The sequence below is a fragment of the Hylaeus volcanicus genome, chromosome 7 (assembly GCF_026283585.1).
Source record: "Hylaeus volcanicus isolate JK05 chromosome 7, UHH_iyHylVolc1.0_haploid, whole genome shotgun sequence".
Classification (NCBI taxonomy): domain Eukaryota; kingdom Metazoa; phylum Arthropoda; class Insecta; order Hymenoptera; family Colletidae; genus Hylaeus; species Hylaeus volcanicus.
In genome coordinates, this window is record NC_071982.1 from 5,383,026 (window position 1) to 5,396,661 (window position 13,636).

General features: G+C 45.4%; 1 protein-coding gene and 1 long non-coding RNA gene across 4 annotated transcripts in view; one reads left to right on the forward strand and one right to left on the reverse strand.

Annotated features, from left to right (window-relative positions):
* Window positions 1-6,551, reverse strand: part of LOC128880388 (uncharacterized) — a 12,713-nt gene extending 6,162 nt beyond the window's left edge. The window contains exon 1 of the long non-coding RNA XR_008457815.1: window positions 6,420-6,551. This is a non-coding gene — a long non-coding RNA (uncharacterized LOC128880388). The remainder of the gene's footprint in view (window positions 1-6,419) is intronic.
* Window positions 1-13,636, forward strand: part of LOC128880384 (sushi, von Willebrand factor type A, EGF and pentraxin domain-containing protein 1) — a 32,354-nt gene that overhangs the window by 3,314 nt on the left and 15,404 nt on the right. For all 3 annotated transcript variants that reach the window (XM_054130414.1, XM_054130415.1, XM_054130417.1), the window contains exons 2-5: window positions 6,572-6,647; window positions 9,526-9,559; window positions 12,849-12,930; window positions 13,013-13,179. In XM_054130414.1, coding sequence (XP_053986389.1) covers window positions 6,576-6,647; window positions 9,526-9,559; window positions 12,849-12,930; window positions 13,013-13,179 — 355 coding nt within the window. In that variant the 5' untranslated portion in view covers window positions 6,572-6,575. The remainder of the gene's footprint in view (window positions 1-6,571; window positions 6,648-9,525; window positions 9,560-12,848; window positions 12,931-13,012; window positions 13,180-13,636) is intronic.

Below are 13,636 nucleotides of genomic sequence, written 5' to 3' on the forward strand. Positions count from 1 at the left end.
TAGGCGATTAGAGTCTAGAGAAATGGCTTCCTCGACGCGATAATCCTTCAGTCATATTGCTCCCCCGACCAGAATTTTAATTTTTACGTACTTATAGTAACAAATGACGAATAAAATCAACCTACTGCGACATATTCTCGACATTTCTTCGATTAAGCAGTATAATTTACGTTTCTTGATCGAACAGGTCGTTGCATAGGAAAGAGTGACGCGCCTCGAACCTCGACCCTGAATATCCAACGGATATCTCTCTCGCCATGTGCGTTCGACATTCACGAACGAACGGTAAATTTCCGTGGCCTCCAGAACGAAAATGCCAGTTAGGACTCATGAAACGGGTACGAAACGGGTACGAACGTAATGCTCGAAAGTTTTTTTTTCCAAATGGTAGAGGGTCAGCCGATAAGTTAACATTGAGTTTGACGTTGAAGACTGCAAATTGGAGTTTGATTTATGACAAGATATGATTATGATTTGATTTGACAAGACTTGAGTTGCAAATCCATTAATATAGCCTAAGAATTCAATGACCTACTGCAGGCCATTCGAGTTTCCTCCATCATGTGCAAGCCGGGGATTGTGCAAATGCATTCCTAGTCCCAGCGTTCGTTTAAGTCGCAATCGCGGTTCAGAGCTTGTTTGCTAACAGCGAGGCAGTCACATCGATTTCTATTCCACGGTTCTGAACACGCACCATAGATTTAATATGAAACATTCGATCCCTGTTTGGAATTGCTTCTCTTCCATACATAAAAGTTCACTTTGTAAGATCTGCATATATATAAACGATCAGGTTGAGTGGAACTCGTTAGCTAGAAACTCGATCAGCTAAACAGTTGCGGATCTCATTAGCAACCAGCTTTAAACTAATGTGCCGTGGATGAAAAATGTCTTCCAAAGGCGAGAAATTGTTCATTCTAACTATGGTAGAATTACTGCCGTCGTTAAGACGCTCGTGTTTTTGTTAATGATAAACGGAGCAAGTTCCCGTTAGACGACGAGGAAAGGAGCTGAACGTCCATCGAGGAGTGCATCGATGATAACCGGAAATTAGATCACATCCTGTGACGTGGAAGATCGCGCCTGGCAACCAGAGGGGGGCTCATCGCACTGTTACCGTAATACGGTGGGGTAATTAGGCCTGGTCGTCCCATTCATCGAAAGAAGTGCAAAATCCTCACAATGAGGTATTCAAATGCTCGAGTCTCGTGGCTCCATTTGCATGTGATGAGGTAATATCGGGGCTAAGTGTTGCTCTGGAACCGCGATGAGTCTCACGGTGGCTGCGTTTATTGTCTTTTCCTAGATTCAACGATATCCCCTTTGATCTAACCAAACTTGTATCGTTGTTACGTAAACGAGGAAAGCGTGTATGTATCAAGAATATTTTGCAAGGGCGAGATGCAGCGTCACGGAAGCTTTTGCAGGAACATGGTCGCCAGACGTTACTGTGCGTAATATCGAGCGCAGGTTTTTTTGCGGTAAAACGTGACATCGACACCTAGGCGGATGTGTACGTCGATATCCGCAACGAAAGCGAACGAAAGTCTTCCTTTTGTCGGTGGTTCGTTCACCCGTGGGATAATGAAATTAAGATCCATTTGTGGTTACATAATCCAGCTCTAAGCACTCCTATTTCGCAAGATTTCTTGCAATTTATACGGTTAATTTCATACCATTCGTGTTCGTATACGAGTCCATGTATCATTTTATGATACGTATATGGTACAGAAAGTTGATTCAATCAAGAAACTTGACATTGGAAGTCGTTAACCCGTAATAGGTTGCGCAAAACCTGCTCCGAAGAGCGTCTTCGTGCCTCGAATCGAGACGGCTCGGGCAGCCATTGTGTATCGATTACCAATTTCGTCCAGAAGCGGAAGTCGTCGTGAAAGTCCATCTACGGCGCCGGAAACCATCGTCGGACAATACCAACCGGTACATCGGTCCGTGATAACCGTATCGGTAAAGTTCGTCGACATTTCAGTGTCGAATCCTAAAAATGGCGTCTCGCCGTCCCCAGAAATAAGATTATTACTTAATATAGGTTGCTTAACTCGTGACACAACAGAGAAAAGGTCGATTTCGCATAACGATATGAATAATTAATTTACGACGACTTTCTTTCGTCTTCCTTCCCAAAGAAAGCGTTGTATTTGAAAAAAGTGGGGGGACTAGTCTTTCAACTTGGCTGGATTGTGGATGTTTGTGCAAATTTATGTTGCCACCGATACAGAAAACAGTAGAATACAGCATAATTCAGGATAATACTGCGAAATACAGCAGAAGTCAGAATAATACAACGAAATAGAGCAGAATTCAGGATAATATAACATATATTATTGTTGATATTTTATATAATTCTGCATTTGCGCCCATTCCTATCTCATATGTATTTCTATTTCCCATAAGTGAATGATAAGAATGATGAATACTTGTGACCACGCTCGTTCCAACCAGGCATCGAAGTCTCCGACTCGAGGAACCGTATTAGAGGGAAAGTGCGCAACAAAAGAGCAATTAATTGGGCAATTTGCCTGATCACTGATACACTTTCACGATTAAAAGTACACAATTCGATGATAGGCCAATGAGGATGTAACATCGTTCCAACTAATAATATAACGGTTACCTTCGATGAGAATCGAGGTCCACGGATTGTAATTTGAGACACGACGCGTTACGAGTACGCCATGCGGTTAATTTATGTTGTGCCAGCTGTTAAAATTGTATCTCCAAGGGATCCAGTTAGAAAGTATGTTTCCAGTATCATCGTAATTACCGTTTTACCAGCACTTCCTGGTTACGTTGAAACCGTTATTTGGCACAGTGTCTAGAGAGATAAATTTCCCCGCAGGATGTAGATACGATACGCTGCGAGCGGCGTCGAATCGATAAGTACTGCAAACTACCGTACGCCTCGCCGCAATAAGCAGCTATGTATGTAAAAAAAAAAAAAAAACATATACAGACGCAGGTGTAACCTCTGGAACACGATTTGTCTTGGAACTATGGCTGATCGAATTATTAATTATTATTAAACAACACAGGAAATTTTGAAACGGTCATAAAGATCCCAACTAGACAACGCAGGAAGTGGCCGAGTAAAAGCTAATTAATGCACGGATAAGGCGCGGTTCATTAACGAGTGATAATCGTCCCTTGTCACGTGAGAGACGCAAATGAAAAGGACGAACAGCGAAGAGGAAATCGCGATATGAGGCTGTAGGTCAGTACTAGAAAGTATTCGGATTTCCTGGTTGCTGGCACGAAACGGTGCGTGCAAAAACCGAGCGAGGACTCCCAGGGCTCGGCGCGTTTCAAACGCGATGGCGCGGACCGAACAATCGTCGTTGCTCCAACGAATTCCCGGAACCAGGTTCTGCGACTGTTTCGCAAAAAATCGCGACGGGTGGAAAGGCAAATAGCGTGCATCAAAATAGTTGTTTCGCGGATTTATTTAATGGAGGATTTCGACAAGACCTCACTCGACTGTTCTTTGATTAAATATGAATCGTACGAGCCTACTTCGATTTAAATTGACCGTCTTAGTTTTACGAAAAACTATATAAAAATTATGTAATTATAACGTAGAACAGCGTGTGGAAGTCGCACTAAAGTCATGAGAATGTCTGCAGGAACAATCTTCCGCGAGCCATCGCGACTCTTCGTCGCTTCCTGCGCCATTATCCCCGAGATCATTCTGTTTACCGATCTTAATAAGTTCCGTGCAAGCGCATATTTCGTGGCGTCTACGAGACTGGCGTGCCGATCGAGGCCTCCGCGGTGGAAAGAGCGTGATGCGCCATAGCAACAGCGCGAAGAACAAGAACAAGGCTCTTAATTTGATATACTCTAATTGCCGCGTCCAGTTAACCCGCGTTCTTCTCGAATCCACTCCTTTTCTACTCTATAAACTTCCATCTTTTTTTTCTTTAGTCACTGTACCTTTCCAGCTGAATTAATTTTCTAAAAATGGCGTGGAAGCGCCCGAACGACCTCTTCAAGGCTCGTATGCGGTCGTTTCTTTAGTTCCGTTAAATATTATTCCATTTTTACTTATTTTAATCGGTTTTCAGTATCTGCAACATTCGCATTATTTGCAATATTTTCAACACTATTTTTGCTAAATTCCTGCCGCGTTTCCCATCGTGATCGATGGATCGCAGGACTGTTGGAAAGCTGTCGCGCAACCCGTTCCTTCAGCCGGTCTTAAAGGCGGACTCGACGAGTATCGAACGAGGATCGAACAGTCCGAACGATTGCACGTGCGCAGCGCACGTATACGTTCGCGCGACGAGTTGCGGCTAATTGCGAGGGGATAAGAATGACGCAACCTCCTCGACGGCGGACGGACTGTAAACTCGTGGGAAATGCATCGCGGTACACCCGCCAATCGTGAGGAGCGCGTTGCCAGCCGCGTGGAATCGCGAAAGTTTATTATTTTGTGACGAGGAGAGTTCGTCGCCGTTATACAGTCGCTTTTATGCAACGTTCCATTGTTCTTTTTTCGAGACGGACCGATACGACCAACTGAAGCGCGCGACGGTTCGTGTCTGCCATTTTGGGGTCATTGAGAGACGAAGAAAATTAAGATAGGAAGTTTTGGGGTAGTAGAAGCTTGGGGAAGCTGGTCTTCAATAGGTCGTGTATTTTTTCTTGAAGTAGAAGGTGATTTCTTGCTAAAACCTCAGTAGCGCCACAGGTGGAGGCGCTACTGAGAACCTCAAGGTCTTAAATTGGTTTCTCAGTCTCTGTATCAAAGACCCCATCCGTTTTCAACAACACAATCTTCAAAAGCCCCAGAAAACCATTAACAAAAGCCATCTTCGTCTCTTTCTAGGAACTCAGTCCACTTCCCTACACACCGCGTGTAACAGTGCGCGCATTAACATACAGCGCGAATCGACTCGAAATGTTCTCCTTTCACGCTGCACAGGGCCTTCAATTAAAACAGAGCCCAGACAATGCAGCGACAGCCGCTCGATAACGCTAACGGTACACCCGAGGGGCACCACTCCGCGATACCCTTTCGTATATAATTAGGTCGTTCGTCTAATCACCGATTCAGCGACGGTTAGGTTTATCTTCGTGCCTTGGGATCCACGAGTGCGTAGTCATTCAACCAACGACGACGCTAGTCGCCCGGAATACCCGTTAGCCGCGATCGACAGGAAGTCTGCATCGCCTAAGCCGGCCACGCTGCGAGATTACGTTTACGCTCTCAGGAAATCTGGCCGAACTGGGTATGTGAGTTAAACGCCTCTGCGCGCCACCTTCACCCGGTGATTGTCGATAATCGACCGTCCGTAGCTGGCATAACGGTTCTCAATGGAATACGTCATCTCTCGTGTCTTTGCCGCGTCGAAGAACAGCGTACATGCGCGTGGTTGTCGAGGATGAGGGAACAAGAAAAACGAAGGCCTTCCTCTGCCATTGGAACTGGTTTGATGACGTTTCAGTAATATTTGAAATAGTTGCCGCTAACGTAATTTTTCTTGAAATTACTTGGCCTTTGTGGAGATTAATTAAACGATCGTAATTAAGTGTTTGTTATCCTCTTGCATCTCGTTTAACGACGTTCGACTGGATTTGGGGGATGTTTGAAATGGCGACAGGTCAAAAGGTTTTTCTTGAAATTACTTGGCCTTTATGAAGATTAATTAAACGATGATAGTTAAGTGTTTGTTATCCTCTTGCATCTCGTTTGACGACGTTTGACTGAATTTGAGGAATGTCCGAAATGAGCCAGGTCGAACAAATGGCTGATCTAACAATTAACTAATTTGATTTGCTCCTGATACGTCTTGCGTCTGGTTTGATGACGTTTGACTAGATTTAGGTGATTTTTGAAAAGGGGCAAGCCAAAAGAATGGCTGATCTAACAATAAGCTAACGAATTTGACCTCCTTCTGATATAATCCGATGGATATATCCTTCCTTCCCGAAGACGAGCCGCACAGAGCATCGTGATTAAATAATAACTCGCTGCCCACGGAGATTTATCACGGTTCTCGGTTACGCGGCAAGGTATGCAACTGCTGTGCCACAATTCAGCCGCAGAAACCGTAAGGAATTTTATGGGAACCGGTGTAGATCCTATACACAGTAGAACGACCGCGTCTTCAGCGTCTTTTCCACTGTACGAAAAGTCTCATTGAAGTCTTTCAGTGAATGTTGATTGGCATTCGCGTTCACTTTACTTGTTATTCATCATTTCTTCAACCGTTGAATCTCGTTCGCCTTTCGATACTGCGTTTTTGGTCCTCGGGTGGTTTCACTTTCTCAATTATTTTCTCGTTTCTGAATAACGTTTAGAAAAAACGTTCCGACGTAGAAATTTAGAATTGGACCGATTTAGGACCGAATAAAAATTGCGCTGCCTCAACAATTTAATTACTCGTCTTCTTTTATGTTACCTTGAAAGAATTCTGGTCTATACGATGGCCTCGTTTAGCTCATTTATAACACTTTCCCCCCCAGAGTGTGCGTTTTCCATCCAGTCAGCATAAATTAAACCGTCGATGCTAACGAGCAGCCAGTGTAAACGAAGCGTTTCTTTCTGTTGCAGGAATATGCTGATAAGAGAATTGGCGGCCGTGTGGGTCGCCGTCCTCTTGTGCCATCTTCAGCTAACGGAGTCTCAGGTGAGCGTTTGATTATTATTCCGCCACGGTTTGCCGATCACATCGCGGACAGCATTGTTTAAGCCACGAACCGCACTTGCCTGTCAATTATTTCACGCTACCATCTTCGATGCTACGAACCATCCCGATCGTCCCTGAAAAGAAAACCTTTTCGTTAGCCGAATGAATTTTTATGAAATAGTCTAGAATACTTTGACAATCACAAGTCGCAATATTTTTAACGATGTTCTCGGACCTATAATCGTTCTAGCGTTCAACACATTAACTAATAAACTCCGTGTAATCGATCGTGCCTCGTTGGAACATCCAATCGCAATAAAGCACATTTTATTAACCATAACCAAAAAGGGAAAATTGAACCCCGAGGATTAAATAACCTCATACGTTCCTTCGAGCGCTGCAGAAATCGCGCGATAAACGCGAAAAGTAATTTCCAGGTTGTGATTCGAGCCTCGTCCAATGGCGTGCGAGCACGCATCAGGCGCATCACGCAACGGCACGTAATTGCGGCCGGTGGAACGAAAATCGGCATCGGGGAGAATTTTCTCGTGTGCCGCGAGATAAGATGTTGCCTAGAATTCTTGAGAAATTGAACCGCGGATTATGAAGTAATTGGCATGTAGTCTCCACAAGGAGTTACCACTGGCCACCGTGAATTGTGGCGTGCGCGAGGTGAAAGTGAATTTCAGCGTGGATTCGCGTGCACGCATGCGCACTGGCCGACGCGCCAATAATGTTAGCGTACGTTGCAACATTTTGTGTACAGGAAGTGTATAGAATCGCTAGACAAAGTTCAAGAGAAATTTAGCTGTTCGAGAAGTAAATCAAGAAACTTCGGAGGTAAATAAATGTTATCTACCCTCGTTGAGGTCATTCTTAAAGTAATGCACTGGTTTGATTATTATTCTTGAGGATGACCTCCATGGAGGTCGAAAATGTTTGCTCGCAGATTAATTAGCGTCTCGTACAGCGCTCTTGCATTCTTCCGCTTGGTAAATTCATAAAGCAGTTCGTATGACGAATCGCGAAACTTGATATAAAATACGAGTTCCATTGGCAGCAAGGTGAGCTATCTGAACTAGAAACAGTAGTCAGCTAAGGTCTCAGCGTATTATTTTCACTAGTCACACAAGATTAAATTCACGTGAGACGCGTAGGTTACTTATGCAATCTCGTTCTTTAATACGAACTTGCGTAACATTGAATAAAAATTCAATTTGGACACAGAATTTGTCAAAATATACCGTGACGTCTCAAAATACACGCTTTGCTTGATATCTTACTGCAACCTTCCACCGTTCTCAGGTTGCCGGGCCTCCAACGGCCATTCGTGGAACTAAAACCGTCGCGTTCCATTTTGCCTCTTATCATTTTTAACAGTGGCGATCTTACGCAGATCTGGCGGTCGTTCGAGACGAAACAGCGCATTGTTATTCCCCAGAGAGAGAAAGTGAAGATGGAATCAGAGGATCTCGACTCTGCGCCCGTCTTTGGCGGAAAGCACGGCTCGTACGGTGGAAACCGATGGGTCTCGACACTCTCGACTCCTTTTCTTCGGTGTTCGCGGGTACGAGCACCGGAATATCAGTGACATAACGGTGACTGCATTCTTGAGGGAGGTGCGAGTCGCAACCGACCGCTGAATGCACGGGAAAGCTGGCGCTGAAGGTTCCACGCCATTGCGCGACGATCGCTGACAAGCCACGAGGAATAGTTCGCTGCTTCAAGGCGCGTTTACCTAACCAACACCATCTCGGGACTAATTTTTCGATCCTCTCGTAGTATGAACAATTGGTACGAGAAAATTCACAACGCTGTATTGAAAGAAATTATATGGAAATGTTTAATAAGTTCGTACCATGGTAAAGCTGTGGTGTCGGGACCTTTAAACTTTTAGATCTAGCGATTATGTGACTTGTGATTGTAAAGTATGTCTTAATTCCGTAACCTATGATTTAAGTCGCGCTCACTTGGACCATAGTTGATCGCGTAACCCCTTTATTATAGGCTAAGAGGCAATAACATCGAAAATATTTCTCTTTCACCAAGTGACCTTAAGCTACAAGTGAGAACGGGGCTTAAGGTCCCCCATCCCGTAGTTCAACTCGAGCGTAAACGTTAGAGCCTAGCTCAACTCTCTGCTTGGGTTATAACATTGATTATATTTTTCATTCAATAATTGACCTCAAGCTTCAAGTGAGAACGGGGCTTAAGGTCCACCATCCCGCTGTAGACGTTTATGCCTAGCTCAATTCTCTGCTTGGATTATAACATTGATTATATTTCTCTTTCACCAAGTGACCTTAAGCTGGAAGTGAGAAGGGGCTTAAGGTCTACCATCCCGCAGTTCAATTCGAGCGTAGAGCCTAGTCTAACTCTCCTCCGATAAAAAAAGACCCACTTTCCTCTTCGCGCTTCGCCACCTTGCAACCGACGACAATAGTGTCATCCTTTTACGTAATCCGCGGTCGTAACTCGCGGCAAGTTCCCGCGATACTTCCTACGATTCATCGCCGTTATCCCACGATACTCTTCAGTCTGGTGCTTCGACGTTTCGTCAGTGGGTAATAGCGCCGGGTTAATTGCAAAATGGCGCACGCACAGACTCGCGGTAGGAATCCTTGTTTGCGGGTGAAATCTGTGCCAGAGATTCGAATCGACGCGTAGCGTGTAATTGGATCGAATATTACTCGTTAACGAGACCGTGCATGCACTTTCGACCCTGCGGGAAATAATTTGAGAATATGAAAATTTATCGCGGCAACTCGCCGTCCATTTGGCGAGATAAATTATCGGAAAGTAGCATGGACGATCAGGCCCTTTGAGTTACGACGCTGTAAAACCGTTTCCAAAGCATTCCTTTATCTCTTTGTTGCAGGTTCCTGCCACGAACGTCTTCACCTGTCCGAATGGTGAGTAGCTTCGCAGCTTTTTCTGGTTTTCTATGGTCACTGGGGCAGGTAAACATTCTGAGCCTTCGGTTACCTTGAAAAGGTCGCACCTGGAGCCTGGCCAGGTAGACTGCCGAACGAGTGGACCGAGGTCATGCTCTTGGGCGATTTAAGACTCTTTCACAACGTGCAGACGTGGCTCATGGATCCTTGCCTCAGGAATTATTATAATTGTTTAGATACGAGACTTTTGGTGACGTGAGCGACATGCTAATTATTAATATGCGTGGACAGACGATGGAACTCGAGAAATATCGAAGCAAACGACGCACCCAGTATGAGGGACAATGAGGATAAGAGTTCGGCCGTTCGTAACGTTGCTCCACTTTTCCTCGTCGCTGCCAGTTGCAATTAAGTAGGTTGCACGTATCAGTACGAAGCTTCTTGATCGTTGACCGTGTTCTGTCGCGTGCGTTTGAGATATTTCAAGCTCGATCGAGGCGCCCAGAGGAACGATGCTTTTCGCCCAAGGGGATTCCGTCGAGGCCAGTCTCGAAAACAACTTTATTTTACACTCGCGACCCAAGGCCTCGAAAGTGAAGCGTTTCGCGTTTCGACTTCGACGGTCTCAGCATGTGACGTTCAAAAAGACACGATATATTAAACCTGTGCGTCATCGAACCTCGAAGTGAGTGAAAAATATTGTTCAAGGGGGAATCATTCAAAAATGATACATGCAATATTCAATTATACAAGCGTGGGCAATGTACGATAGTAGTGTGGGCATGTAACCAGCTCCACAAGAATGATCATTGATGTCTCCATCGCGCGTTGAAATCTCAAGATCTCGTTATTCAAAGTGCAGTACGTTCCCTTGTGAAGATAAAAATTCTGAATATTCTGCTGCAAAATTAAATTTCTAAGGATTAACTGCTAAGATTCTAGAATTTGTTTACTTTCACTTTGAGATTCGTTGCACCCAAAGAACCCCGATCAAACGATGGCCACCCTTGGAGCCCTTGTTATTTAGAAACATTCAGCAGCCCTATGATTGGAAACAGGCTCTGGTCCCGCACCTGGCCCAAAATTCTCGACCTGCTACACAATAATGGCATACCGATGCCGTAGGATCACACAGGTAGACGCGAGGGGGAAGAGGGTCGAGAAACGAGACGGCATTCCTAAACCGTGAATCCTTCTCCAACGTCGCGTCGAGCGCTACAGCTCGTCCTCGTCGTATGTAAACTGGCGACCCTAAAAATACACCTCGCGAATTCACGTCACGGTTATCCACCTTCCACGAGGTAAACTCGAGCGAGCACGCGCGCGCATCGTCCTCGAACGGGATTCCAAAAAGTGGAGCATCCGGCAACATGTTCCGCGACTGATCACCCATCGTCTTCTACGCGAGAGCCTATCCAGGGTCTACTAATAATAGAACTTACAATAAACTATTTTCGTGGTATAGAAGCGAAAGGTGCGAAGAAATTGTTTTCTTTTTTATTATTTTGGAATTATTAGATATTCTTCATAAACTTATTTTCGGGAAGTTAATAGCAGATGAAGTTGATTTTTGGAATATTCTAGCCGGGATACGCTATTGCTCGATCGAGAAATGTTAATAGGCGCGAGAGGTACAGGGTACAGCATACGTTGTACCAACATGGCCGTTTGACCTTTTAAAAGAAAGGAAGGCCGACGGCGCGTTTATCGCGGCGAGTCTAGCTCAAATTGCGTGGAGGAATCATCGATGCCACGTATAATATCAACGAGCACGCGAAGAAGCTCTTGTATGTAAAATATCGAAGGCGCAGCTTCGTATTAAATTCTCCTACCAAACATGATATTGTAGTTTATTAGAAGATCTTATATATCGAGCATCTTATATCTCGCGGAGCAACGTTTCGAACGACCTGAATTTTCTATCGCTGGAGTCGATCGAAGCCGTTTGTCGATCTAAAAGCTGTTCGAGGCTATAGAATCGACTCGTCACAGCCATAACGGAAAAAGAACACGGTTACTCGTAACACTTTTGATTTCCAACGGCCTATTCTCGAAGAATCATAAAACAAGTAGGATAGTCGGCGAGGCGATCTCGCGTGGCACCAATCGATTTCTCGGTAACCAGACTGAGATACCAGTTTCCTGAACATCTGTGTGCAACGCGCTTGTCTGATGAACGTGTCCGCGTCCTCGTCGAAGAGACGCACAATCTCAGAAACACCAATTCATGGAACGAATCGTTCGATTCATTTTTATAGACAAATATTCATAAATCTAAGGAAAAATGCTTTCAACAAAGAACGCCAAGAGATGGCGGCCTAACGAAAAATGTATCATAGATGGAGACACTGCAATTTCGATTCCCAATGTAAACAAAATTCTGTTCGACGAAAAAGAAGTCCTATTTGGTAGGCGGATGAGTCATATGAGTCCCTGGCAGCTGGTCTCTGACTTCTCAATTGGAACGGTCAACAACGCGAGGAAGCGAAGACGTTTCACTCATTCTCCTCCGCGATGTTACCTATTTACCTACCGACCTACCTTTGACTTTGTACGCACACACGGTGCATCGCACTAAAAACGATCCAGGTCGTTACGTCCGTCACTGTCTGTACAGGTCACCGGCTAACCGCGTTTCCCGCCGAAGATCTGTCACGTCACAGTACAACGCGCGTAACCAAATGGTTTAGGTAATAGAAGCTATGGAAGCTTATATACGAGAGGACTGAAAGGTTCTGGGCTCAACTAGGAAGGGCTAGAGGGCACTGAGCTCAGATACGGGGGGTTAGAGGGTATTAGACTCAGATACAGGGGGCTAGAAGGTATTAGGCTCATATACAGGGGGCTAAAAGGTATTAGGCTCAGATACAGAGAGCTAGAGGGTATTAAGCTCAGATACAGGGGACTAGAGGGTATTAGTCTCAGATGTGGGGGGTTAGAGGGTACTGAGCTCAGTTACAGGGTCTACAAGGCATTGGGCTCAGCTACCGAGGGGCTAGGGAGCACTGAGCTCAGATACAGGGGGCTAGAGGGTATTAGACTCAGATACAGGGGGCTAAAGGGTATTAGTCTCATACGTGGGGGGCTAAAGGGCACTGACCTCAGATACAGGGGGCTAAAGGGTACTGTGTTTAACTACTGGGGGCTAAAAACACTGGGCACAGATGCAGGGGACTAAATGTCACTGGGTAGTTTGTACACTTGCTTGTACACAAAGTTCTATTACACTTGGTCACGTGTGAGCCCTATTTCACATCTCCGTGGCTTCCGCTATCATCCAATTAATACTCGGTTCTTTCTTCCTCAGGATGGGAGCTGAGAGGCATCCACTGCTACAAATTCTTCAACATCAGGCACTCCTGGGAGAAAGCGGCTGAACTATGTAGAAGGTGAGTCGATGGTTGGCTTTATATCCACGTTATTGGACGCTAGAATGAAACAAGGCATCGACGAATTGACGTGGGATTGTAGGTACGGCAGCGAACTGATGGTGGTGGAGTCCTACAGCGAGAACAACATGTCCGCAAGCATGATCGGCCGGCATTTGGATCGTTACTGGTTAGGTCTTGCCTCCCTAGACGATCTGCGGACCAACACGCTCGAATCGGCGGCTGGAATGCTCGTCTCCCAATACGCAGGTACGTAGAATTCCATTTCGACTTGTCGGCGCAATTAGAGACTTTTGAGGTCCGCGTAAGAGTGCCTAGCGTACAGTACTTGCGGGAAAGGGATCGATACGTTGCCCTCTAGCGACGAGTATGGAAGGCACACTACGATCGAACTTGTCCATACACGTGTGCGCGCCGGCAGGTTTCCATCGAGGTCACGGAAACGCGGAACTACCGCGATGTACACAGCACGAAGACACACTTTTCCCACAACAATGCCCAGATAACGCCGCTTTTACGTCCGACGCGACGCAAACAGTAATTTCCATGTCTTGCGCGTTATGCGTGCATTTGCATAATGCTTCTTTCACTTTGGCTTTTGCTTGGTCTATCTGGACCTGAAAGTCATCATCGGAATCTGTTCACTTTTCTCGTCGAGGAGCGAGTCAACTCCTGGAATGAAAATACTAGATCCCTGGATAAATGA